Here is a 25,617-nt window from a genome sequence, read left to right as displayed (position 1 = left end):
AGCACATTATACAAAGACTGCCTTATCTGAAGCTCCTCAAAAGCTGGAAAAATATTACCATTTCTGTCTCCCAGGCTACCATAAATACCTAATTGTGAATAAAAACACCCATTAAAAATTCATGTCAATTGTTTTTCCGTTCTGAGGCAGGTTGGGTTTTGTTCACTAGTTGCTCTGCCATAGCTCAGCAGGAAACAAGGTCACAGCGAAATTATCATCTCTCGTCTGGATGAAAGAGATCAGCAAAGAGCACAGTTCGGTATAATTAGGAAAGGAAACCTGACACCAGTTGGTCTTTTTTATTGTGAGTCTGATCCTGCTCCTTTTGCAGCCAGCTGGAGTCTTGCCACACTCATCTCAGCAGGATCACAACTTGACTTACTGTACGCAGCAGTGATGGTGTGAAACTGCTGTGGCACTGGATTTTGCCACTATAAACATACAGCAGTGATCCACAGTGTAGATCCAAGTATTTTAGCTGTACCACTGAGTGCTTAAGTTGATGGCCTTTTGACATAGACTCCAGCAGGATCAAACCCACTCCATGCTTGATTCTGCAAATGGAGAGAAGGGGGACAGCCAGCCGGCTGTCACACTTTTGTTCTTAGATGCTTGGTTTGGTGAGAAAGTGGTAGGAGAAGCACTTTAAATCAAATCAGTGAAATATCTCTGCGCAGCTGATATATTCCTCCTTCCTTCATCCTTCACCAGGAAGCAGGGGAAAGCTTGAAGGTCCCTGTGAAATTCACCGGACACGTGATGTTCCCTTTGTGTCACACAAGCACCGCAGAGGGGTTATGGTGGATTGCCACCAGCAGTGTGGTACAGCGTGGGGAATGTAAATCCTCCATTTTCAACATTTTCCCAAGAGAAATGTTGAAGAGAAGAAAAACTCCTCCCTGGCTTTGGAAGGCATTTCTCAAGGGCTACATGAAATCCAGGGGCCATTGGATGCTGTATTTTATGCTGCTTGGCTCTAGGGCACTAGTGCCCTATTTTGGCCTTGAACAAATGCTCATTTTGTCATTAATCTAGAGGACAAAATCCCACAGAGCTCCTGAAGTGCCTGTTAGCTGTAGAGGCTCCTAAATCCATCCTACAGGAATCTGTAACCTTCTGAAAATGCCTTCTCAGACCTCACCTGTTCACAGCGTGAGGGTTTCTTGAAAGGTTCACCAAGGATTTGTGAAAGCTGGCCAGAGCTTTGACCCCAGAAGGAAAATGCACGAGCACCTCTCATGCAAAGGGAATCCACAACATGCATTTTCCCTGGAGAGCAACGGAGCGAGCAAGACGCTCACAGACCTTGAGAACGGCTCCAGCTCCATCCACTGGAGAGGCGCTTGGCTCAATACATCCCTGGGCAACTCCAGTGGCCCTTGTTTCAGTTTCTACAGTGCTGCCGTGAACAAACAGCTACCTCAGTTTGGGAATTCACGGTCCCTAACACCTGTGGGAAAGCCACCCTCAGCAGGTCGCAGCCCACCTCTGCTGCGATGTTATCCAGATCTTCATTTTAAGATCAGGGAGTTTCTTCAGATCCAAACAGTTTCGTAATTCCATACTTCTGAAGATAGTTAAGCTGTTCGTAATAGTGCGTGTCCTAATGGCAAGAATGGCCCTGTGCTGGAGGGCAGTACAATGAGATAATTGACCGTGGCACCATTATGTAACTGTGCCTTCAGCTCTGGGCGTATAAATCACATCGCAGTCAATTATCTCACTAAAGGGCCCCCAACAGCGGGCTCTATTGCTTAATTAGGCTCTCGAGGTGAAGCCAACCTCGTGTCTGTGCAGTTGCCAGACATCTTCATGCGAGTGGATGGGATGGGGTGGGGTGGGTTGGATCTGCTTTGCAGGCTGAAGGAAAGAATAAGAAAGTCATTGTGTTCCCCTGCAGGAATAGTGAGCACGGCTTGGAGGGGCTGGCACCCTCTCAGCCGTCCTCTCCAGAGGCAGGAAAGGCAGTGTTCAGGCATAGCAGGCGCTTTCTTTAAGGAAAGCTGGCTGTTATTATGGGGGGGGGGGGGCGGAATGTGTGTCCCAGAGATGTGGGAACAAATGTGACTCTGGAACACATTGGTCTCACTTGGAGCACTTTGTTCCTCACAAGGGGAAATGATGTTTGACACCCCATTGCCATCAGGCACGGACTACAAGTGGATGAGAGCTGGGGAGTGAAAAAAGCAGAGTCTGATGGTTCTTTTCCCTTCTCCAAGCCCCAGGGAACAGGAGTGATGGCTCACCCTGACCCTAAGGAGGCTTCAGCCTTCAGAACTTGGAGATCCAGGTTTGTGCACTACAACTTCTGCCCCTCCCAGTATGTCAGCACAGTGCTCCCCTGCTATTTATCCCTCTTTTCTTTCCCACTTCATCACCTTTTCCTCCACCTCATCAATCCTTCACTTCCCCAACTCTGCCATCACCGGCAGAACTATACTCATTTCCAACAGCCGCAAACCAGTCCCACCAGTCCTACCCTGGCTGCCCACCTCTCCATCCTCCTTTGTGCCTCTCCACGCCAGCCCTTTAGCTCAAACGCAGACCTTCTGGGGTCGAGGATGGTCGTTTTTCTGGATGCTGCCTTGTGAATATTTGAACAGCCAGTGAACAAAGAATCAGTGAGATCTCCAGCAACCAGCTGGAAGCCTCTTCCAGGAGAGTAACTGTTAAGTCAGAAGCCATTAAGAGAACGAAGCAAAGGGGTCGGCTGGAAGCATGGCTAGATTTATGCAACCCTTTTTGTTATAACAATAATGGTAATGATGATGGAGGACTGTACAGCGTAAGGGCTGCACGGCAAGGGGACTGGCTGAGAATGAAGCAGAAAGCAGCTGCAGAGCAACCGGGAATGTGGCTAAGTAGGTGTGAGTGTGCGTCTGTACCGGCATGTGGGGAGCTCTGGGGCGCTGAGGATGCAGGTGATTTTTGGTGCTGGGATTATCAAGACGATGCCTGTTTCCTGATGGATAATCCATTGTGTGCAGCTTGGCTGAGAGAGGGACAGTGGCCCAACTCACCTTGGAGCAGAGTGTAGAAGGCTCCCGATGCTGACAAATTGGTTGTTATCGTAACATCATCCTTGCTGGAGGTTTCCACCTGGACATGCACGGAGCTGTCGGTATCGCTGCGGAAGCTGCTCACTTGACCAGTAGGGAAGGTCACGTTGGTCAGGCGCCCAAAGCTGTCGTACCTGCAAAGGAGGATGGAGTGAAGTCAACAGCATCAACAGAGGAGTGGGATACAGGAATCATCTCATAAAGCAGAGACCAAGTCTTGAAGTCATCACCCAGATTTTTCCCAGAGAAAAACGCATTGTCAGTCTGTCAGACTGTCTTGACTTTTTTGGCTTCATGAGAAGAAAATCACAGCTTTTAGCTGAAGAAAATCAAGCAAAGAACAGAAAATTACTAAATAAGTATTAGCCTGTATTTTAACAACATTTTTCCAATACTTATCACCTGCACTTGCTTCTTGTTTACAAGAGTAACTTTATTTCCCATCCACTGTGCTGCGACTTATGGAAAAGCACTGGCCCATGAACCCTGTCTAGCAGAACTAGGAGTTTCTGAAGGCCACCAACTGTTTCATCTGCTTGTGTCCTGAGCTCTTCAGCATTTTTTTTTCCTTTTTTTTTTTTTTCTATCTTATTTTAAAAACTAATGTTAAGGTAGCAGCCAGGACCTGCCAGATTGGCCGCATCAGGTAGAGAACTGTCCTTTGTGAACGTGGTGTAGAGGCCTGAGCACGGCTGAGACCCCCGTGTCTACCTTTTACTGTTCCTAGGACTATCTGGAAGGACTGATTTAAAAGCGTACAAAAGCAGTTCAGTTTTCACCCCTACTGAGTCCTTGGCTTCTCCAGTGAGGGAGTCAACATAAGCACCATCCGGGAAGGTTTCTGTGATGTGGACACCTGTGTACCAGGACCCAGATGAAATAAGCTACGTACATGCAGGTCCCACAGCAGTTAACAAGCTGGGGGGTTATTTTTCAATAAAAAGGAGAAGATGAGACCTGTGCCTAGAGGCCTCCTGAATCGATGGAGCAAACTCACCATCCTGCCTCCCATTTCTGGCATTGCAGAAAGGGTGCCCTTGGGTCACAGGCTGAGCTAAGAGCAGAGGATTAGCAAGGGACCTTTGCAGTGAGGCAGCTGTAGACTGAAACGGAGAGCGTCTGGAAGCTCTACTGGCTTATCTCTGGAAAGCTGTTGGACCTTCTGATGAGATAGACCTTCAGGGAAGGGATATTTAACTAGCCAGGGAGAAACAGGAGAAAAATTCCAGCAAAAGCAATCAGTGATAATGTTTGACTTTTTTCAAGTCCTGCCCACGTATCGTTTAAGAATGATTTATATGATATATAAGAAGATCATATCAAGAAACCATATCACTTGGGGACACAACATGAATGGTGGGTGAGCAGAGAGGACTTGTTCTTCTGCAATAGCCAGCGGTGAGCCTTTGATGGAGCACAGTGTCCAGTAAAGGGCACCGTTCATCACAATGATAAAGTAATGTAAATGATACGTTAAGGAAAACAAGCTTAGAAAACATGACCTAAGAGGCAACGCCAAAAGAGACAAGCTGATTTAGAAGAGAGGAAATAAGGAAGTGGGAAGATGCCACCCTGACAACGGTTGTTCTGAAGAGAATGATAATTAATTGTTTGTCATGTCTACTGAGGATATGACAAAAAGTAATCAGCTTGAATGGAAACAAGGAAGATTCAGGTCAGAAGCTGGAGAACATTTTCCAGGCCCATGGAACAGATGGAGCACTGGAAACCCCCTTGCCCAACGCTTTTAAGAACAGGTGAGAGAAATGTGTTAGAGAGGGTCTGGATGCAGTTGATCAAACCTTGGAGGGAGCAGATGCTTGAGGAGCTCTTGATCCTCCCTCTTCAGGATTACTCTGAGCTGGGGAATAAGACGAGAGACTCCATCTAATAACAAAAAAGACCAAAACCCAAGAAAAGTAAAGTAAAGAAAAGAAAAAGTACTCTTGAACTGCAACCCATGAGAGACCCAGGCGCAGCCATCGGACTGGCTCTGCACTCCACAGAAAAAGAAATTCGTCTCCTCTTCCATGCTCTTTTTTCCAGATTTGCACACAGTGCTGGTACTTCATTCTTGACAATACGTTCTTGGCAGTGACTTAGCTTGAAGAAAGGCTGGTTGAAAAGGTGATTTTTGCCAAGTTTAATAGTGTATAGTGACTAAGTAGGTGAGCTCATTGCAAGTCTCTCCAGCCCTTGGGTTTGGAGACACCATCACGTGAGGCTTTTCTTGCCCACTGGCCAGAGGGGGAGGTAGGAAGGTAGAAGAAAGCATTTGGCCCTCCACAGTGTCAGCCTATTAGTCATGGGATTATCCACGCATGGAGGACGGAGCAGCCTTGACCTTTCCCTCCAAGATCTTGGCAATCAACCAGCCACTTGTGAAATGGAAAAGAAGAAAGAAAAAAAGAAAGGGATGAATTCAGGACTGCATTGCAGGAGTTTGGCAGAGATCAGGTAAAGCTTTTCCAAGCAGCTAGCAGTGCACAGCTTGGATCTAAACTGCATCTCCTTGCAAGAGCCAGAACTAAAGTGCCCTCAGTACCAAACCCTTTGCTCCATGTTTGTGGCTGTCCTGTTTGCACTCAGACCGTACGCGTTTTGTTTGTGCTTTCTGCATAATCATCTGCACATCTCCTCCTAAAACAGCGTGAGTCTTAAACTGAAAACGTCACAGGCAATATCTTTACCCCGTCTGCTGAGACAGGACACAAAGGACATGATTTAGTCTCTACCTTGAGCAGAGAAAACATTGTTGTCGCTAAAGCTGCGTTGTGTAACACCCCAAATTCTTTCTACCTTGACATCAATAGTCCTGTATGTAAACCAGTCTGAACCGTAAGGGTAGACTCAGATGCCAAATGCTCCAAAATTTAAGGAAGATGGATCTGAATTTAACACCTCTGACTTGGTATTAGCAACTGTAAGAGATTTATTTATATTGCTCTATTTAAATTTTAAAAAATGAGCTGCTCCTGAAATTGAGCCTGATTCACTTCCTAAAAATAATGGCACAAATCTAGACGTGCTGCACTGAAGTCTAAGGGGTGAGTTTGGTGTAATACAGGTGTGAGTGTGAAAGGAAGCAGGTCTGCGGATTAGGGAGAGCAAAAGCCAGGATGGGGGCAGAGAGCTTGTTCACACGATGGACACGGCTGCTATTTCCTTTAAGTGCTGAGTCAATGTCCTGTGAGTCATATGGTTTATCCTAATTGAACGACACTCAGCGCCATGGTGAGAGTCAGCACAAAACCTATACTCCATGTAAGCCCTACTTACGTGCTCCAAAGAAAGCCTGAAAAACCTGTGGATACTCAGTTTAACAGCCCCAAGCAGCAGCAGACACCCAGCTCCTTAAATTCTATTCCTGGACATCCAGCTCCCAGTACCCTCACAAATGGTCCTCCAGCTCTCTGCTGGGCAAATATGCAATATATGCCAGTAACCTCTGCCCGTGCAAAATGGGTTAGAACAGCATGAAAAAAGAGCATGAAAGAGTATGATGGTGCCTAGACCTCTGTGCACACATTTTTCTTTTTAAGTCAAAATGAATAAGTACAAGATGCATAATTTACAGTTATGTTTACAGCTGTAGAAAACTCACACTACAGGGGAGAACTTCACCAAGAGCAAGGACTTCCATTTGGGACTTTGGGTCCTGAGAAGCAAGGCTGGTTTGGGGCCAGAACAGTCTGGAATGGTGTGCTGGAATTGGTTTAAGATGTCTGCATGTGTACATTAGACTTTTGGCACCTCCTTAGTCACCCCATTAGGCTCCGTCAGAAATAACCCGGACCATCTGCGTTTTCTGCATTTGCAAGAGCTGCTGCACCCCTGCCCAGCAGCGAGGCAGGGACCTTCCAACCGCTCACTTTGGAGGTGACAGCTCACCTATTTGCAGCTGCAAGGAGGTCAAGCCTTACAAAGGGAGAAATGCGAGAAGGGTCTACAATTAGACTATTCTCATTTTTATTATTATTTTTAATTGGTGGCAGATGAAGTGTAAAACACTCGCGTCCAGACAGAAACTCCTTTTAGCACTGGGGTGGCAATGCAAAAGGAGGTGCTGGAAGGTAGTGAGCATGGACACACACAACACTTTCCTCTTGGCAAGCAGTTCCTTTTTTCTGTTTTGCTAAGGACTGGAGCATTTTCCCCTTTTCCCTTGATTTAGATCACACAGCACATACCTGATATCATCTATCACATACCCACAGTCTCCCAGGACACATTGGCTTGAAGGCTTCAACGTCCCAAACAGATAATGTGCTTAAAAAAATTAAATTAGTTAAATGAGTTGGTTCCTTCTACCTCTGCTTTCAGCCCTATAAAGGCACTTATAGGGCACATCCTCAGCTTGGAGACAAAAGCCAAGCAACCGGCTCTTACGTAGCTGCAGGTGCAGCCTGGTATTTGCAGGAAGATAAATCTCTCCTAGTCACCTCATTTTGCAGCTAAGCTGCATAGGCCTGTTTCCACAGTCTCGGGATTTAGGGGTGAGCCAGTTTTCATCACAGCCTAGGACTTCTGTGTTCTCCAAACGCTCTGAAAGCACCAGAATTAAGGAAATACTGGAACACGGGAGCGCACACAGCAGCCACTCTGAGCGATGAATTCATCACCTGCTAACACAGCTGCTGCCTCCCATTCAAACCTGCTGCAAAGACTCAGCGCTTACAATTACAGTGACAATTATTAGGCCAGCGAAGGAAGCTGTTGCCATCCATTCCCAATTGGAAACGTATTTAGCTAAGGTTCAATGCACAGAATTAAAATGGTATTTGGTGCTTATGAGGCCTAATTGTTAGCTTGTAAACATTCAGAGCTTTCATTTATCACATTACCATTGTGTAGAGACCTGGGCCTTGGGAATTAAAGAGAGCATCCTAAGTACTGTCTATTCAGAAATCAATTCCTTGCCTGAGTCTCTGGGTTTCCTCATTTTAGCTTTTTCACATTTCATCAGCCTTTTAAAACTACAAGTCAAATAGATCGGAAAAAATTCACTATAATAATATTGCATTTCGTGCCAAAGTGTCCTAATGCACTTTGCAAACTATATTTTGCGTGCGATTATACAGACATGCACCCGCCGCCTCTGAACAAGCTCGCCTCTTCACAATTTTTCAAACAACATTAAACACAACATTAAAAATAAATCTATAACAGACAAACCGATACTACTCAAATATGTATGAAGGCAAGTCCTCTCCCTAATGTCACAAGGCCAGGTTGCAGCCACTGTCTGCAGAATTTTCTGACTGCCCAAACGAGAAGAGGAAGATCTCCCTCTCTCTAGCTTTTATGATATTCCTAATTCCCTTGGTTTTCAACGAAACTCTGACACCAGGCATTCATTTCAGGCCAAAACGTGACCTCAGAACTTAGCGAGAGTACTGGAGAAGTACTATTTTATCATGGCACTTGCCAGAGTTTCACTGTAACTTCTTCAGAGGAACAATGATGAGAATTTAATTATATTATCATGAAGAAATTGTGGAGCAAAGAAATCTCGCTAAAAGAGGAGGGAGGGCAAAAGCCAGAGGTGTTTCTCACGCTCCAGTCTGCTGCAGCAGCAGAAAGAGACCCTCACTTGAACTGCTCTAAACCAAGGACGCCACCGAATCCCATAAAACTCAGTGTATGACTCAGATATCATCAGGTGATAAAGGGATGTTATTAAAGCAGTAAGCTAGCTTTTCTCTGAGACAAGAGGTGGCTGCTCCTCTAAAGGTAATGTGTTATTTATCTCTGGTTTTGACTAAGAGAGAAAAAATTGCAAAGCTTTTACGCCAACTACAAGGCAGACTGAGCCTGCATCTCACTGTGGGGTAGTTGCTGACCACGATGCCCAGTTCTGCTGGGCAATGCCCAGACCAGGGCATTGGCTGGGGCAACAAACACTGCTGATGCTGGGGTGGGACCTCTACTGAGTCCTGGAGGTCGTTGGGAAGCCATCCAATGTCCTCCTGCATGCTCAGTCCAGCTGGCTCCTACCTTCCACCCATTACGGCGTTAGGTTTGGCAGAGTTTGGTTCTCTGCAAAACAGCATCCTACGTTACGGGTCAAAGCTCCCCTTACCACCCATCTGAAGATCTGGCTCCACGGTACCCTCCACCCTCCAGGCAGCTGTGAGCCACTTCTTGGGCAGTCCATGAAAAGGTTTTGAATTTCTGGGCTTGGCTGCAGTGATGTGTAAGTATTTCATTCTGTATGGGAGAAGGTGACCTTGGAAACTAATTGGGGACACAAAGGACCTAAGCGAAAGAGCCTCATCTGGGCTAAATAATGCATAGAAGGTTTGACTTTGGCTCAGAGGGAAATTGAATTAACGTACAGTGATACCATCTCAATCGGCTAATCAAGATAATTGCCGTATTCTTGATTTAAACAAATACATTAATAAGAATTTCCGGATTCTGAAGTAGATAAACAGCAACTGCTAAGAAACTTTGTAAAGGCTGGTAGCAATTTTTTTCAGGTCAAGTGAAAAAGCAGCAACAAGAAAGCGGCAAGTAGTCACACAGCATCCTTTGTCTTTGACTTGAGGAGTTGAACAAGAAGAAGCTGTTCCCCTGGCAGAGTTTCCAGACCAACTTCCCTTGCTGCTGATCATCACTGTCACAGGTTCAACGGGAAGGCAAGTCTTTAATCCAGTTACTGGACAGGCTGAGCTGCATTGCATTAATTGACAGCGAATGTCAAGCCCTCTGCAGAGGCAGAGAAGGTATATATAATGCTAAAACCCTCAAAGAAGTCCTAGATCGGCCTTTGGGGGACAGGCTAATTACTGCAGGGAGTTAAGTTTCAGTCTCAAAGGAAAGGGAAACTGCACAGCATTATATACTGAACCTCACTCAGCGCTAAACCCAATAAAGCAGGATTGTTACCGCAGGCTTTGGTGTAGGATGTGTGAAAGGAAGAGCTGTAAGTGCTGTGAGCAACTCTGCCACCGCCTGAAGACAGCGCCCGTCTCCTTCCCCTACAGAAATGAAGGGACAATGTGCCAGCCCTGGCTGAACCCTTGGAGGACCTGGATTCCCTGGTGTGCCCTGGAGATAGACCTCCAGTACTGCGTCAACGTATCCCGCCTCCTTCTCTCCTCTCCAGAGTCACACCAACGCGGCCGTATGTCACAGCTCTTCGCAGCCTTATGATAAAGGCTGAGAAATGCCCTGGTAAGAGCAACAACTGAAGGAGAATCAGAGATGCTGGACATGTACAGACGTAGTGTTGCCACTCTTGCAACACCATTGCTCTTTCATGTTGGGTGTCTGGTTTATGGTCCTCCGTAGACAGTCAGGTAAAGGTAAATCTTGTAAGGATGTTCTTCATGGGGCCACTGGTGCAGTGTAAACTTGCCAGCTGAATTTATGTTTACTCTTAACTTTTTAAACAGTGGTGTCCAGCCTGCCCTGGCCCATAAACAACTATTATGTGCTGTGAGAAACATGAAGATTTTCCTCAGAGTCAGATTTGATGTCTTTATTTATTTCCTTGGCCACAAGCAAAACAGAAATATGAGCTTCACCTTCCTCCTCAGCCAGGACTGAAAACTACTCAGGGCACCTTCCAGTAGCTCATGATCACAGAGTTTCTCTAAATCACTTAAACTTTCCCAATGTAATTTTCCTGATGTTCTGATACAGAAAACAATAACCTGAAGGTATTGAACGCTGATTTGGTTTACACCATCTTCTTCGGCTTCTTGGATATCAAAGCACTTAGATTTCATCCTGACATGCCTGCACTCATCCCTGCAGTTTGTGTTTGACTCATGCAAATCTTCTGTCTGGTGAGAATGCATCTTAAGAAAGGCATCCAGAGTCATGATCTAAGATACCAAGAAATGGAGAATATACTGCTTCTAATGGTTGGTTGCTCTACCGGTTAGGTAATCTCAGCCTTAAAAAACTCATGCCTTCCTGTCAACTTGAATGTCGCTAGCTTTGCTTTCCAGCCCCCTACCCTTCTCAGCCCTTTCTCCGCTAGATTAGGAGTCCCTCTGTAGGTGATAGGTTTGTGCTGGCATGCTGTGATCTAGCCACTTCCCAGTCGTCTTCATGTTAAGATAAATAGATCAAGTTGTCTTAGTTCTCCAGCATAAAGCACTTTCTCCCCACAGATGCATTTTTGTAGTATTTTTCTGCACAGCCTTCAATTTTCACTGTCCTTCATGAACTGCAAACATCAGAACTGACAGTATCAGTCTCATCATGCTGTACAGGGATAAAATCAGCTTCGCACTACCCACCACAAGTAGAGTGAGATGAGTACACGTATTCATTTTGTTTGTCCATCCAAGCAACAAGTTAGACAGATTTGCCATGGAATTATGCTGAGAATCACACTGGATGACTTGACGCTTTGCTCACGACAACCTGTGAGAGTCAATGCTCACCCTCGTTCTTTATATGTGGCCTGTTACATGTGTACTCTAGCATTAGACTCTGTAAGACCGTATTTTGTTTAAATGAAATCTATTTTATCAAGCAATCTAAGTATCTCACCTTTATTTATTAATCTTCTCCTTTTATCAGTTCTGATTTTATATTTTTTCCCAGATTATCCATGTAAAACCTGGATAGAATCAATCCCTGCCAATTCACCCGAAACAACCCCGTTGGGTGATTCCCTATTGCTGATTACCTTTTGAGAACTATCACAGAGCAAGTTCTTGAGCCATTTGATATGTACTTTTCACAGCTGAGAAGAGCAGTCTGATCTGCTTTCCAAGTCCCTACTGTTAGGGATATAGGTTAGGATAGGATCACATAGGACAGGACAGGACAGGACAGGATAGGATGAAGAGTGACAGTCTCCGATTCAAGCAAGGAAGATTTAGACTGAGCATATGAAAAAAGCTTTCCAACAATAACAATAAGATAGGTAAATACGTTGTTATGAGTAGCAATATTTATGAATAACTTAAATGACTTTGATAGGATCCATTTGACCGAATTGTAGACATCTGCAATGTAAACATCTGTATCTGAGCTAATCATTCTGGACTAGCTTTACAGAGAGAAACTTTCAGAATACAACTCATGTCATCTCATCCTAAAGCAGATACCTGACATAACTCAGAAGAAACTCACCTTGAAAGTGCCTGTTTCTCTCCATTGCCTATGAAGGGAGGCTGAGGTAACTAATTCAGATACGGACTTTTACCCTGTAGTTGTATAAAGTTGCATCAGAATCTGTCAGGAACAGTTAAATAGAGATAACTGATCTCTACTGGATGAGTGTGGATGAGTCCTCTCTGAAGACACATTCCCAGTTCTATTTTCAGTGATGCTGTGCTATCATATAGTGCTGACTTGCTCTAGTCAAGATTTCCGTAGTCTAACCACTGGAGAATACTGTCTTCCATTTAGCTCTAAAAAGCTTTCTTATGACTCTTCTGAAGTGCATAAAAGGACCAGAATGATGACTTTCACAAATGCTCTATTTTGTTGGATAGCAAGAAATAATGGATCACTGTTATAAATATATCCACAGAGTAACTTAGATTTTAGCTTCTGTCTCATATTATCTCCTTTATATTTTCAGTCACACTTTTAAATAAAAGTATATGTTTGAGGTATAAATCTGACCATTACCAGCTGTAATGTTTAGTTTGCTTCACTGTCCGTGGCTACATCTGTTTTCAAGCACAGGAACTATTGGGTTCCCTGCAAAAAGAAAATACCTCCTTGATTTAGCACAATGGTCTTGACAATATAGCAGGCTTCCACTCCTATAGAGTAAAACACCCTATCTTTCCTCCCTAAAGCCTCCCTCAAGCAAATGCAATGTAAGAGACGGAAGGGTACTAACTTTGATTCACTGAGGAATATTGCTATAGTAATTGCAAGCAGAACATTGATGGAATGCAAATAACCTTTCAAAAGATTCATCACAGAGTTCCATCAGTTCTTTTTGAGGCAGGAGCAGAAATAGGGAGGATTAAGCGAAGAAATTTGAAACTGGGCCTGGAACAATTTAAAGAAAGAAGCAAAGCAACTGCATGTCTAACACACGAATACGTGGGTTTAGCCAGCTTTCCTTCCCTGAGTCTCTTTTTTTTTTTTACAGTTTTTTTCTTTGTAATCTTGGGAACTGTCTATTCTAGCCAAACTGGACTCTTACAATGGGTCTATTATTATGGTGGCTGAACACTTCCATGTAACCATTCAAACCATATGGGAAATTTTGCACTGAAAGGAGCATTTCAGAGAGGCTAGACTTGAAAATAAAAATGAAACTAAGGAAGCGGGAGGGGAAAGGGTTCTCAACAGCAGGGTGAATTTGCAGACCATCCTTCTAGATGCCGTTCATTGAGTTATCTATCTTTTTCCTATTTGATATCAGAAGTGTGTTGTCTTCATGGTATTTATAAGCAGGGAACTGCTAACAGTAATACAAAAAAGAAGTACAAAATCTTCAAGTCACTGCCATCTCTGGGTTTTTCAATGCATCCTGTCTTTTCTCTGCTCAGAAATTCTTTGGGGTTGGTCTTGAACAGTCCTGAGACTATTTTTACTCCTTAGTGAGGCCAATTACAACAATAGAAACTGAGCAGTCCATTAATTACAGAATCGTTTTCTGAGCAAGCTGTCATTAGTCATTGTCAGTTGTCATTCTACATCAGCCATTTCAAACAAGCTCAAAAAAGACACTGCAGCATAGGAAGTAGGTGAAAAGCTGCAAAAAAGAGGATCTGATGGAACTTTCACACTTCCAAGGCTTTCAAAACCAAGAAAAATTCTCCGACATGCAACCTGAATCCCCACTCCCAACTAAGTTAAGGAGAACCAGGTGTCCAAATTACTTAGCTGATTTAGAAAAACTCAGCAGAAACTCTGTCTGACTCTTGACTTGGTAGAGGGAGCTTATTCAAACCCTAACGCACTTACTTCCAGTATTTAGTGTTTGTGTGAGATGCAACATTCTCTGTTCTGGCCATTTTATATGGCCAATAATTCTGCCCAGGGAATTAAACTCTATCAACCCTGCATGGTTCAGAGAACACAGAATGAAGTCAGCAGCACAATATGCATAATATACTTACTCATAAAACGTTGTCCAACCATTTTCATTGCTTTTAGTGGCAAGGAGACCGGAGTTGCCGTGGTACGTCATCATGGCCACTTCGTGCCCCTGTGTTGTTACACTCTTGAGTGCGCTGTTGGTACCAATTGTCACCCAGTAGACTTGGCCATCAGGCACTACCAGCCAGAGGGGCATCCCTGTGGAATCTCTTCGGATATTCACTAAATTGCCATTATTGTCAGTGATCAGGGTTATATCTCCATCTCCGGAATAAGTAAAATTGTAAAGGTAATCTCCAGTGGTAAGGCTCTGAGTATAAAGGTGCTTACCACTGGTGTCAAACAAGTAGAGTTCCTGGTCTATGGGTGAAGACAACTCATATAGATTTTGCGTATTGAGGAATGGTTTGTTTTTCCGAATAAAGCGGATTCGGATATTTCCAAGATCAGCGACATACAGCTCCCCATCTGCACACACTGCAAGGGAGGATGGGGCATTGAGTTTGGCATCCTTGGCATAGCCATCGTCCCCCGAGAAGCAGTCACAGTTAGCATCGTTCTTGCAGTCACAGCTGCTTGGCGCACCGGCAACGAGAGAGATCTCTCCGTTGGTGGTGACCTGCCTGATGCGGTTGATCTTTTTCTCATCGGTCTCAGCAATATACAGGACCCCATTATGTGAGACGGCCAGGGCGGTAGCAGACTCCAGGGTGGCGTGGATTGCCACCTTGCTAAGGAGAAAGTGATCCATGCCCGGCACCTGGCAATGCATGGGCCTCCCCGCCACGATGCGCACTTGGTGGTTCTCAGATATCTGTAACACAACGTTATTGTCGAGCACATACAGCGAATTATCCATCGGATTGACTGCCAGATCCGTGGGCCATTCTAGACGAACCTTAATGGTAAAACAACACAAGGAAATTATTATAGCAAGACCTTTTTTTCACTGCATGAATGCTATAAATCAATCGCAATGAGGATGTTTCAACGTGGATTAAAGGGAGAAAGGGTAAAAGAAACACAACTAATTATTACTGCTTGGTATGGTGGCCACAGAGGACACAGCCCTGGTGTCAGTGAGGGGGCTTAGCTCTTGCTCTGCACCGTGTCTTCTCTCTGCTTCTCCACCTCATCGTGAAGTGTCAGAGACCATGGGAAGGGGCATCAGTGCCCAGGGAACACAGGAGTAAACAGGAAGACCCAAAGATTCAAGTGGGATTTCCCCTCTCCAAACCATCCTACGCTCTTTGAATTGATGGAGCCTGGACCTGATAGCAGAGACCTGGGATTGGGAATTTTGTTGCGTGAAGTGCTATGAAATCAGTCAAACAAAACAATGATCCTTTTACTAAAGGATTTTCCAGACAAGTGGCCCAGCTCCTCTGGGTAAATGACAAGGAGGGATAGATGTAAAACTGGCAGCTGTGTCAGCATGTGTGTATGTCCAAGTTATAACCACCTATTTTCTGCTTGATGCTGCAGAAATGCAAAATAGGAATTCATAAGAAATTCAGGCAATTCAATTCGTAGAACAAAATACTTGTGTCTTCATGGTGGTTTTCACATTTTTTTGAGCATGATGGAGGAATGGGTTCAATTAATAGTGACAGATCACAGTTCTAACTGATAATCCATATACACAAATAAACTGAAAAAAGTGATTTTTGTGGTAACACCACAAGTGAGTGAGCACTAGAAGGTCTCAATTTCTAGCTCTACTTCTGCAAGACACTGTCTGTTCAAGTGAGTCTGCTCTTTTAGTTGCCAAACCTAAGAAACCTGTACCAACAGAATTCAGGGTCATTTATTTTTTTACAAAGGACTGTAAATGAGTATTTTAAAAATTATTTTATTTTACTTCAGGTTTATATGAAAAAATGTCAATGTTGTGCTGATGGGAATCAGCCAATGCTTAAACATTTTCCTAACGGCGCATCTTCCCCATAGGGGAGGAATGAAGGGTGATTGTAAACGAACAATTGTGAAGAATGGTCTTGGTCACCTCCAGCCAGGCTTTAAAATAGATTTTCGGCTAGTTAGAAAGAATAGCTATTGTGGGTGTATACATCCTTTCAGTCAGCCAGGCAACTCTAAGTTAGAGCAGATGGACTTGATATCTCACAGTTACCTGAGAAACTGGCCACTTTGTGCCATTCTCCCTGCTCCTCTGTGTTTTGTACCTGGACCCAAGAGTGTGATGTGCTGCGACTGAAATGTCTGGGACCTGGGCACACTCAAGGCTGTGCAATTCCAGGATCTCCCTGTTTCTTTGCTGCAAACCTTCCTCTCCCACCGTCCATCTCAGCTGCTGCTGCTTCTCATTTGTCTGACGTGACTAAGTTTGGGGTGAGTTTTTTGCATCTATAAGGTACAACCTTATTGGAAGGAAGAGGAGTAGACACCAGCAGGTTCAAATCCAGCAAACCATCTCTCACTATGGTTTTATTTAAAACCAAGGACAAGAAGAGACCAGGTAAGATCTAGAGGAACACAAGAGATTCCTATTTTTAAAGCCTGTAGTTGAACATCTCTGCCACAGCCATGCTTTACTTTTGATGCTTCTATTCATGTTTAAATCCCTTTTCAACTTTTTTTATTTTAAAAGAACATTAGATGCAAGGTATTTAGTGCTTTGTGCCTTCTAATGGCTGGGCTTGTGAAGCTTATTTCCATGGCTAAGCAGCGTGCTGAGCTCTGCCTAGTCTGATTCTCTGTTTGCAAAATCTCCTTCCTTTTCTCAGCTCCTGGCCTATTTTAACCCTTCCTGTAGTAAAACATTATAGCCTGTGGTTTTCTCTTTAATAATGCATGCCTCCATCCCTTCCAGTGGTCTTTAAGCTCTGCAGCCTTGAGTTAGCATCAAGAGCAGAGTTTATTCTGAACTGACAAGGGAATTTTCAATTTCTTAAAAACCATCCCTTGTCAACATTGGCAGCTAAATATTTCATGTCCTCATGTCCCAGGGAGCCTCAGGGACCTGACAGAAAAGACCCTTCTAACCACCGTAAATGATGAAAAGCTACTTCCCAAGCTGAGTTTTGTTTGCCTGGTTTGGGTTGTTGGTGGTTTTTTTTTTTTTAAATTCAACTTGTCTTCGGTGCATCTGTCCAGAACAGTATCAGTTAATCTGCCCATCACAGGACAGGTTCATCTAAAAATGGCTCCTGTCATTTTATGAAGGGAAAGAGTGAGTCTTCAGCTGATACATTTTAGCTCATGTCAGAAGTGTTTAAATATGACATTGGTATACATACAAGTCACATAACCTTGAAGAAAATGATTTTTAAAGCCTGAATCCACAATGGTCTTGTGGTAACTGCCCCTGAAATTCAGATAAAGAAAAAACTAAGCCTGTAAGATGAGAAACATACTACAAGATGGCCTTTAACCAGCAAAATTTGCTTCTATAGAAGGCATGAGAGCTTTTAAACTCGTAATTCCAGCTTGTTCATAAATTGAGGACAGTGGGAACCTGTTGCAAAGAAGCAAGAATAATCTTTTCAAATTAGAGGGAAAAACAAGAAGAACAGATTCCATATGGGAGCACGGAAATTTTCTAGGTAGTTACAAAAAGGAATCCCCATTGACTTCTATTGTGGCTGAATAACAGTACTTAGCACTCCAGCTATGATCTATATTTTCATAGGAGAGGGCAACATTCCTCTTAGCCAGGCAAACAACAAGTGGCACAAAGGTTTCAGAGGATACTCTCTCTAAACTGGCACAATTCGACAGGTTGGCCAGTGCCCCACAAAATCGAGTGCTGGGTTGCAACAGATTTCTCTTCTGCGCCGTCCAGAAGTAAAGCAATCATCAAACTGAGATTTCTTTTTCTCTCTCTTTTTTTTTTCCCTCTCCACCTTTAAGCAGCAGGACTTAAAAGCCCAGCATGATGGTAGCTGCAACCAATTTGCAATCTGATGCAATTCAAGATTCTTGTTTTCCTGCTGTTGCTAATTTTGGCACCACAGCCTCCAATCAGTATTTCCTAGATGTTAATTTGGTTCAGGTCTAAAATTGTGCTGGGCCAAATTAGGATGGGGGGAAGCAAAGAAAAAAGCCCATGGTTAGCTAAGTTGTTATAACAGAGCATGGCGTATAGCCCTACTAAAATGAGTACAGCTGCCTGGCCTTTTTAGTTTAAAGCAACTAGTTTCTTGAGAAATTAGCCCAATGAAACCTGCCTTCCCAGGAATCTGTGTCTCAGCTGATTGGGAGCTCTGAAAGAAGTCTATTCTGTGGCTGGGACAGCTTTAAAATCTCTCTGCCCAGACATCTCTGAGTTAGGTCAGTTAGGTCTTTCCTTCAGTCTTTATAGGATTTTTCTTTTTGACCCAGTCATTTTCATACCACAAAATATGTAAAGATGTAATTCTCCTTGAGCCTTTACCTCTTTGTCAAAGCTGGGGAGGCACACAGACAAGCAGATAGGGTAAAGGCATAGGCTTCTATTCTGTAGAAACCCAACCAAAACATTGTCTTACCTGAGAAATGTCCATGACAGAGTCACAGCTGAGAGGCCGAGCAGATGTCAAATCATTGGAACCCAACACAGTTGAGATGATCCCATTCTGATCAATCCGCCTGATCATGGTACCATCCACAAAGTAAATCAGCCCAAACTTGTCCACGGTGATGCCTGGGGAGGGAGTCAGAAAGGAACAACCACCCGACGATTATGAGATGAATGGAAGATGATGTCTGGTTTGACGCTCATACAAGAGTAAGACTGCTGGTTTGGTTGGGAGCAATATATTTTATGGCATTCGAAAGGGATGAGATGAGAGTTGGACATGCGGGAGTTCTGGTTATCAGGAGCTTTGAACTGGCACCATTCCACCGAAGGCACTTCCAACAGGCACGTGATGCAATTTAGAAATCCCTGCTCCCTTCTGGAAAAGGGCATGGCATTCAGTGAACCACTGAAAGGAAAAGGTTTTCTAATAACTACGTGTCTTGCATGTTCAGAAACATGGTGTTATTGCTCATGGTATGAATATTAAGCCATGCACATAAAAATGTTACATTGGTGAATCTTTCAGAAATGGTGACGAGAAAAGCTGTGAAAGATCCATCAGGTGAGTCAAATTCCAGATGGATAAATGTGGAAGGGTTTCTCCTAGAATAATCCTCCTAATCTATAGTATTTCACCTATTTCTGAGCACTGTTTCATTGTCCAAACCTCCTTTGTAGACATACTCCTGTCAGTGGATTTGAGGTCTGCCGCCAACAGTTGCAGACTGCTGATTCTCGTTTCCTCACCTGCAGATAGGTGCCGTTTCACTTCCCCCTAAGCGTCATTTCTCAAGTATTTGTTATGTTAGCACAACCTCCTCTAATCCTCTTTATCCCAGGCTAGCTATATTCTGCATCTTCCATCAGAGGATTTCCTGGTGCTTTACACTTACTAATTAGACCTCATAGCAGTCTGTGAGTGTGATCATCTCAATTTTACCATATCGGGAAAATAACAGATAAAGCAATTTTCACAAGGTCACAGAGAAAGTCCATGACTAAGGCAGGAATAAGAAGTTAAGGGCCCCGTTCACCTCTCTTTTATGCTAGTATAAATTAAAAATAACTCCACAGATACTAATAGACTCATCCATCTCACGTACCCTACGGTGGCAGAATGCTGCTCAGCATAATATTTGAGTGTCTTCAAGACACTCAAAGAATGTAAAGGAACAGTGAGAGAATGTAGAAGCCTGTAACACCCTTTTCTATGCAAGTGAAAATTCTGCTTGGAATATATGAATATATGAATATTAGGATTTTCCTGTTTGGTTTCTTTTGGAGCAGGGTGGCAATCACTTGGCAAAAAGCAGACATCTGCATTTGCATCCAAGCAAGTATCTGGAGCTTTTCCAATCAGTGGAGAGAAATACTTACTTCTAGGGTGCAATTCATATCACCCTAAAGCAGACATCCATAAGAGATTATATGAATCCTTCTAGAAACACCTTTTCCTCCCCATTGACTATAAAAGGACACCACATCACATATCTCCAAAGGAAACATTTATGCTGTAGACAGATAAAGTTGGTGAGATAAATCCTCACTGCAATGTTTTTTTGGCTGTCATCATGGTGACAGAAATGATGGAAAATCTGTTTCAGATAGAAAGCTTTGAGAATGTTTCTGAGAAGCGATCACATCTTGTGTTTCTCCAAAATGCTGTTTTACAGCCAGATCCCCTTGTCTGAAACATTTACCCTCAGTCTTCATCCACTGTGAGCTATGCTGCGACGTACAGATGCAGCAGTTCACAGATCAAAAATTTTAGAATTTCATATAGCAGGGACTAATCCCCTGATCGCTTTGGCAATTAAAATCATGGCCTTCAGCCAGCATTGTAAGTATTGCATGGGCTGGAAGCCACAGAGGTGGATGATACGTGGAAAAACATATCATATTTGGTCATACAGAAATCCACAGAAGATAATCTAGCCTGGAAGTCATGGCAAGAAAACCTCAGGACTAAGTCATTGTTTGAGAGAAAGAACAAACTTCTCTGTTGAGCTGAGGTAAAGGAAAGGATTCAGACAGGGTTGCAACCAGCTGATTCAAAGTCAATTAGGAGTCAGGGAACTGATGTTTCAGATCACTGAGTTGAACGGGAGCTGTGTATTTTTGCTAGCAGGTAAAAACAGCATTTTCCTTAGTTCTTCGCAGCATCTCCCTGTCTGAAGGGCATCATTTTGACCTGGATTGGATATTTGACCATCAGAGCAGTGCGGTTTCAGAATAGCCTCTAGGGCAGTGAGGAAAAAAATTACTTGCTGCTTTTAAGATGAAGTTCATTAATTTTGGAGGGGATTATATGGCGGGATTGCTGAGATAATGGATGACAGGACTAAATGACCCAAAAGATTGCTTCTGGTCCTACATTCCGATACTTGTGTTTAATTCATGCCAAGACAGGACTGATCTTTGCAGGATCACGAAACAAGAACCTGGAAGAGGAGCGGCAGGTACCTGTTGCGCATCTGAAAGCTATGGGAGAAGCCACAGCAGTGGTGGCCATTTGTTCTCGCTATACGATATAAACACATCAGTCGTATCTTAGAACGTTGTCAAAAGCTGCAGAGGGATCTGGCAGTATAAGCATCAATATCTGACTGGCATCCATGGCCTTCTGGAAGTTGTCTTCACCTGCCATGAGATCTGTCAGCATTGTGCCCCAGTTGGCGCCCTGTTCCATGAGTCATCCAGGATACTGGCACATGTCACCTGTCACTGGCATCTGCTGTTGAAGGTTACGGCTCCTCTAATTATTTTGCCCACCGAATGGCAAGTTCTTTAATATTTCTTGGGGTTTGCTTGACAACCAGGAATGCAATTGAGCTCTTTAAGTGATATGGTAGACGTGCTTTTTCGGAAGAGGCATGATAGAAGGTTTAGTTGATCTTAATTGGCTTTTGTCAAACACAAGAGGCTCTTACCCATTCCTAGGTTCACAACGAGTATTTTTCAGGGCGCCTGTCCATTAGTCTGTGTGACAGGCCAAAAGGCAGTGAAGGGTGGCAGGCTGGATAATGTGATTTTAAATGAGGCAGAATTTTCTCTCTTAGCTAGTTCCATATGTATTGGATTGGATTTATCAGCAGTGTATGCTGACAGTCGCTCATGGTGTTCAACGCTGAGGTCTGATGGCTGGCCGGATTAACCAGTTACAGTCATAATAACCCGTACGTACTTTGGCTCTCAAGCCAGCTCTGATCGGTTGATAGAGCACAACTTGATTTTGCATTCCAGCTTAGACAAAGAGCTTGCACATCCAAATAAGTTAAAGTAGGATAGCAAAGTTACCACTTCTCATCCTGCTCCAGGGCAACGGCATGTGCATGTGTTCTTATCACAGAGCACTTTTCTGCTTATCCCTCCGTCACGGAGACTAAGCAATCTCAATTGCCTTGCGTTTCCTAGGATGTTCTGCAGGGTAAAAAAGTTTTCAGTCTGTCAAAGCCCTAAATTCCATTTGCACATGCCAAAGCCATAAATTCCCATTTGCACATGCCCCTTGCACACCAACTGCTCCAATCCCTTCCTGACTTTAGTTGCTTGTCTTGGAATCAAATCTAATTATGGAGAGGAGCCCTGCTCTCTCACAGACAAGTGTCTTTGGATGGATGACTTCTGCGGAGAGGGAAAGAAGCATCTCACGGTTTCTTTGCGGCAGATTGTAGAGGTTAGATTGGACCTTTCTGTGTTTCCTTGCTGAAAATGGCACAGTTCCAGTGCTGGGAGCTGGCTCCTGCAAATGCGCACAGAAACGGGTAATTCACATGTTACGCATGTAAAGCCAGAGGCCTTGGCTTGCTTTGGCAGAAGGTTCCTCTCATGTTTCCATAGGAACGTAAGGGAATTAAAGATTTTCAGCATACAGCTTGAAGTTCAATCTCACAGTTACTGAGAGAAAATACCTGCTGCCACTACCCAGGTAGCACTGCAGATTCAAACTTTGAGATACGAAATCCATACGTTATGAAATCATGCTGGCTCCTCTTGGATAGTCGGAGATCCCACCACGTGCATCACATCAGTGAGTTGTGCTGCTAGAAAGCTGTGACGTGATGACATTTGCTTGAAATGTCAGGACCTTGTAGTGTGAGGAGGTGACAGCACAACGTCAGGCTGCAAATAGCTACTGGGACACGGTGGGTTTGTTCTAGAAGTCGAACTGCTAAAAGTGATTGCATTGCACATGTAGCTCTACTTAGGAAAAAAAAGGGGGAAAAAAAACCTTTTTAAGTAAAAAAATAGGTGCTAAAGAATCCAAATTTGGAGTTTTCTTGTCTGGCTGGATGCTGAATGAGTGAGTGATAAAATGGCAGATGAAAATCAATGTCAATAAGCACAGAGGAATGCACAGGGGAAGGAGTAAGCCTAACTACCCATATGCAATGACAAGCTGTAAAATAGCTCACAGGAAAAAGATTTCAGAATTCCCGTGAAAAGTTTTCTGCAAAGATCAGCTTTGTGCTCTGCAGTGGTCAAGGAGGGAGCTAGAAGACGGGAATGCATTACGAACAGCACGGAGAGAACAGAAAACACTGTTCTGGTCTCAAAAAGACCACGCTTTTTCACACTGTGGCTAAACAAATTGTGGAAATTATTAGCACAGGATGTCTGGAAGGACAAAACTTGGTGCTCAGGGAGGTTTCCAGACCAACTGATGGTGGCCTCTAAGCATAGGTCCAGGTGCAACCTCTTCAGAAAGTCCCCTAAATTACTAGAACCTGGAGTGTTAGCAGGGAAAGGCCACTCTATCATTGCCCCTTTCCCTACGTGTCTTTTCTGGCCACGGTAAGCGACAAGATATTTTGTTCAGTCAGCTTCTGGTCTTCCCTGAAATGGCCCTTACATTATTATTTGACAATAAAAATTTTAACAGATTGTGGAGGGTTGAGTTTCTTCTTTTAATTCTGTTGAACTCATGAACACTTAGTGAACAACTGAGATTTTGTTTACACATTCAGCAGGACACAGTGAAGGAAGCAATCTGTCCCCAAATTAATTACTTCATTTTGCATTGTTTTTGCGGTGCTAAATGAATGAGATGCCCCCTCCCCGCTACGTCCCTTCTGAAACCTTCTTCCTATCGTGTCAGACTTGTCACTGCAATCTTCTTAATTGCAGGCTCCTTGGTAATTTCTCCGCCACAACATTTTCCCGAGGAGAACCACTGGTGAGTACTCAGATGAAAACAAACGCTCTGACAAGCTGGAGTTTTAATTTTTCTTTAGATTGCTTGTACAAGAGGATCATTATTAGCAGATGATAATTAGAAAGTGGTAACACTTTAATTTGCAAGGATATATTGAAATTCATTAGCTTCTGAAAGCTTTGCTGTGCTCTGTGGCAAATGAATTGGAAGTATCAGACCGGTTCCTAATAGCTATGATAAATACCCTGACCAACCAACTGCCACCACTACTGCATCTGTTGATCTACCTGTCCTGTATTTGTATAGCTTACCTTTATCAGAGAAGCCAAAGACAGGGGAAGAGTGAAATTCCTGGGGTAGGTTTTATCCCTCCTAACGTCTTGTCTAAGCTGATCATCTAAAGGGAGTTCTCTCTCCTTCAATGGAGAGAGACAAGAACTTCTATCCAGAAGGTACTTCAGAGAAATGTATTGGTAGGACAAGGGATAATGGTTTTGAACCAAAAGAGGGTAGATTTAGATTGGATATAAGGAAGTATTTTTTTGTGACAAGGGTGGTGAGACACTGGAACAGGTTGCCCAGAGAAGCTGTGGATGTCCCATTAGTGGAAGTGTTCAAGATCAGGTTAGCTGGGGCTTTGAGCAACCTGATCTACTGAAAGATGTCCCTGCCCACGGCAGGGAGGTTGGACTAGATGATCTTTGAAGGTCCCTTCCAACCCAAATCATCCTGTGATTCTATGAAATTATCCACTCTGAACTCATGGGAGGTGAGGTGGGAACTGGAAGAAGTGATTGAAACTGTGGGGAAAACGCTGCTGCTCAGAAAGTGGAGAGCGTTAGCTGGGGTGGGGACCTCATCCTTCAGGCTATCACCTCCAGGAGATCGGCACTCCCAGAACGTGGGACATGTGCACTGGCATAGAACGAACCACCTTCAAGGTACCAGTTTCTTTCCACTGAGAAGACAGCCAAAGTATCTACTTAGACCAGATGCCTGACTGGTCCAAGATAGGTAGATGCAAAAGTATACGCTGATACCTCACGACTGATTCTCCAGTCTTTATGAATTGCTGTTTTTTATCTGGCAGGTGTGTATTCCCTCAGTATTTTCCAGCAAGCTGCAAACATCAGCTAACTAAAACATCATGAAAGTGGAGGCAAGACCTTGTTTCCTTACAATATTTGAACAAGTGCAAAGATGTCCTTAGAATACACAAATCCTACTTTGCATGAAGTCATTATCTTCAGTCAAAAAAATAGCTTTAGTCTTAAAAAGTAGAGTCCGGTGCAGAGTGGTGATTCTTGAAGAACTGAAATTTCCAAGTCCTTCCCTGGCCAGCTAATATCTCTATAGCTACAGAATCATTTTCTAATTTCCTCTGACCATTCACTTACGAGTGTTTATTCCCCTGCCAAGACAGGGAAGCACAGGGTAACCTGAGGACTACTGGTTACTTGTACAATAAATAATTTTTATTTTGAACTATTATGAAGGAAGAGCATTTGCTGGATTTTTCTGCTAGGATGAACCACCGTGAAGGTATAAACAATACGGACATTACATTGTCAGTATAAGTTTTCACTGTTAATCATTTATTGAAGTGAATGGGAAGTGAGTTTCACCTGCCAAAGCTATTGTCTCAGCAGACTTTGCAAACTCAGGCTAGAACCAAATCAGGGAACACTGTTTATGAACTTTCCATCGGCAGTGTGGGCTTTCTGGATTATTATTTTCTTGTTGCCATTTTGCTTCGTGTCATTTCCTCTTTTACCCTCAATTTACTTCTATTTTGTGAAATTTCAGAGCTGTGAGGAATGAATGCATGCATTTTGCCATTATATGATTGA

At 43.6% G+C, this 25,617-nt stretch overlaps 1 protein-coding gene across 1 annotated transcript in view; it reads right to left on the bottom strand.

Annotated features, from left to right (window-relative positions):
- Positions 1-25,617, bottom strand: part of TENM4 (teneurin transmembrane protein 4) — a 354,979-nt gene that overhangs the window by 30,466 nt on the left and 298,896 nt on the right. Inside the window, exons 25-27 of the mRNA XM_075143906.1 lie at positions 18,581-18,735; positions 14,114-14,991; positions 3,021-3,193 (exon numbers count right to left, since the gene is read on the bottom strand). Of these exons, the coding sequence (XP_075000007.1) occupies positions 3,021-3,193; positions 14,114-14,991; positions 18,581-18,735 (1,206 nt within the window). The remainder of the gene's footprint in view (positions 1-3,020; positions 3,194-14,113; positions 14,992-18,580; positions 18,736-25,617) is intronic.

Source organism: Calonectris borealis, chromosome 1 (genome assembly GCF_964195595.1).
Source record: "Calonectris borealis chromosome 1, bCalBor7.hap1.2, whole genome shotgun sequence".
NCBI classification, from domain to species: Eukaryota; Metazoa; Chordata; class Aves; order Procellariiformes; family Procellariidae; genus Calonectris; species Calonectris borealis.
Note: the sequence above shows the minus strand (reverse complement) of the source record. Positions and strands in the feature narration are given on the sequence as shown.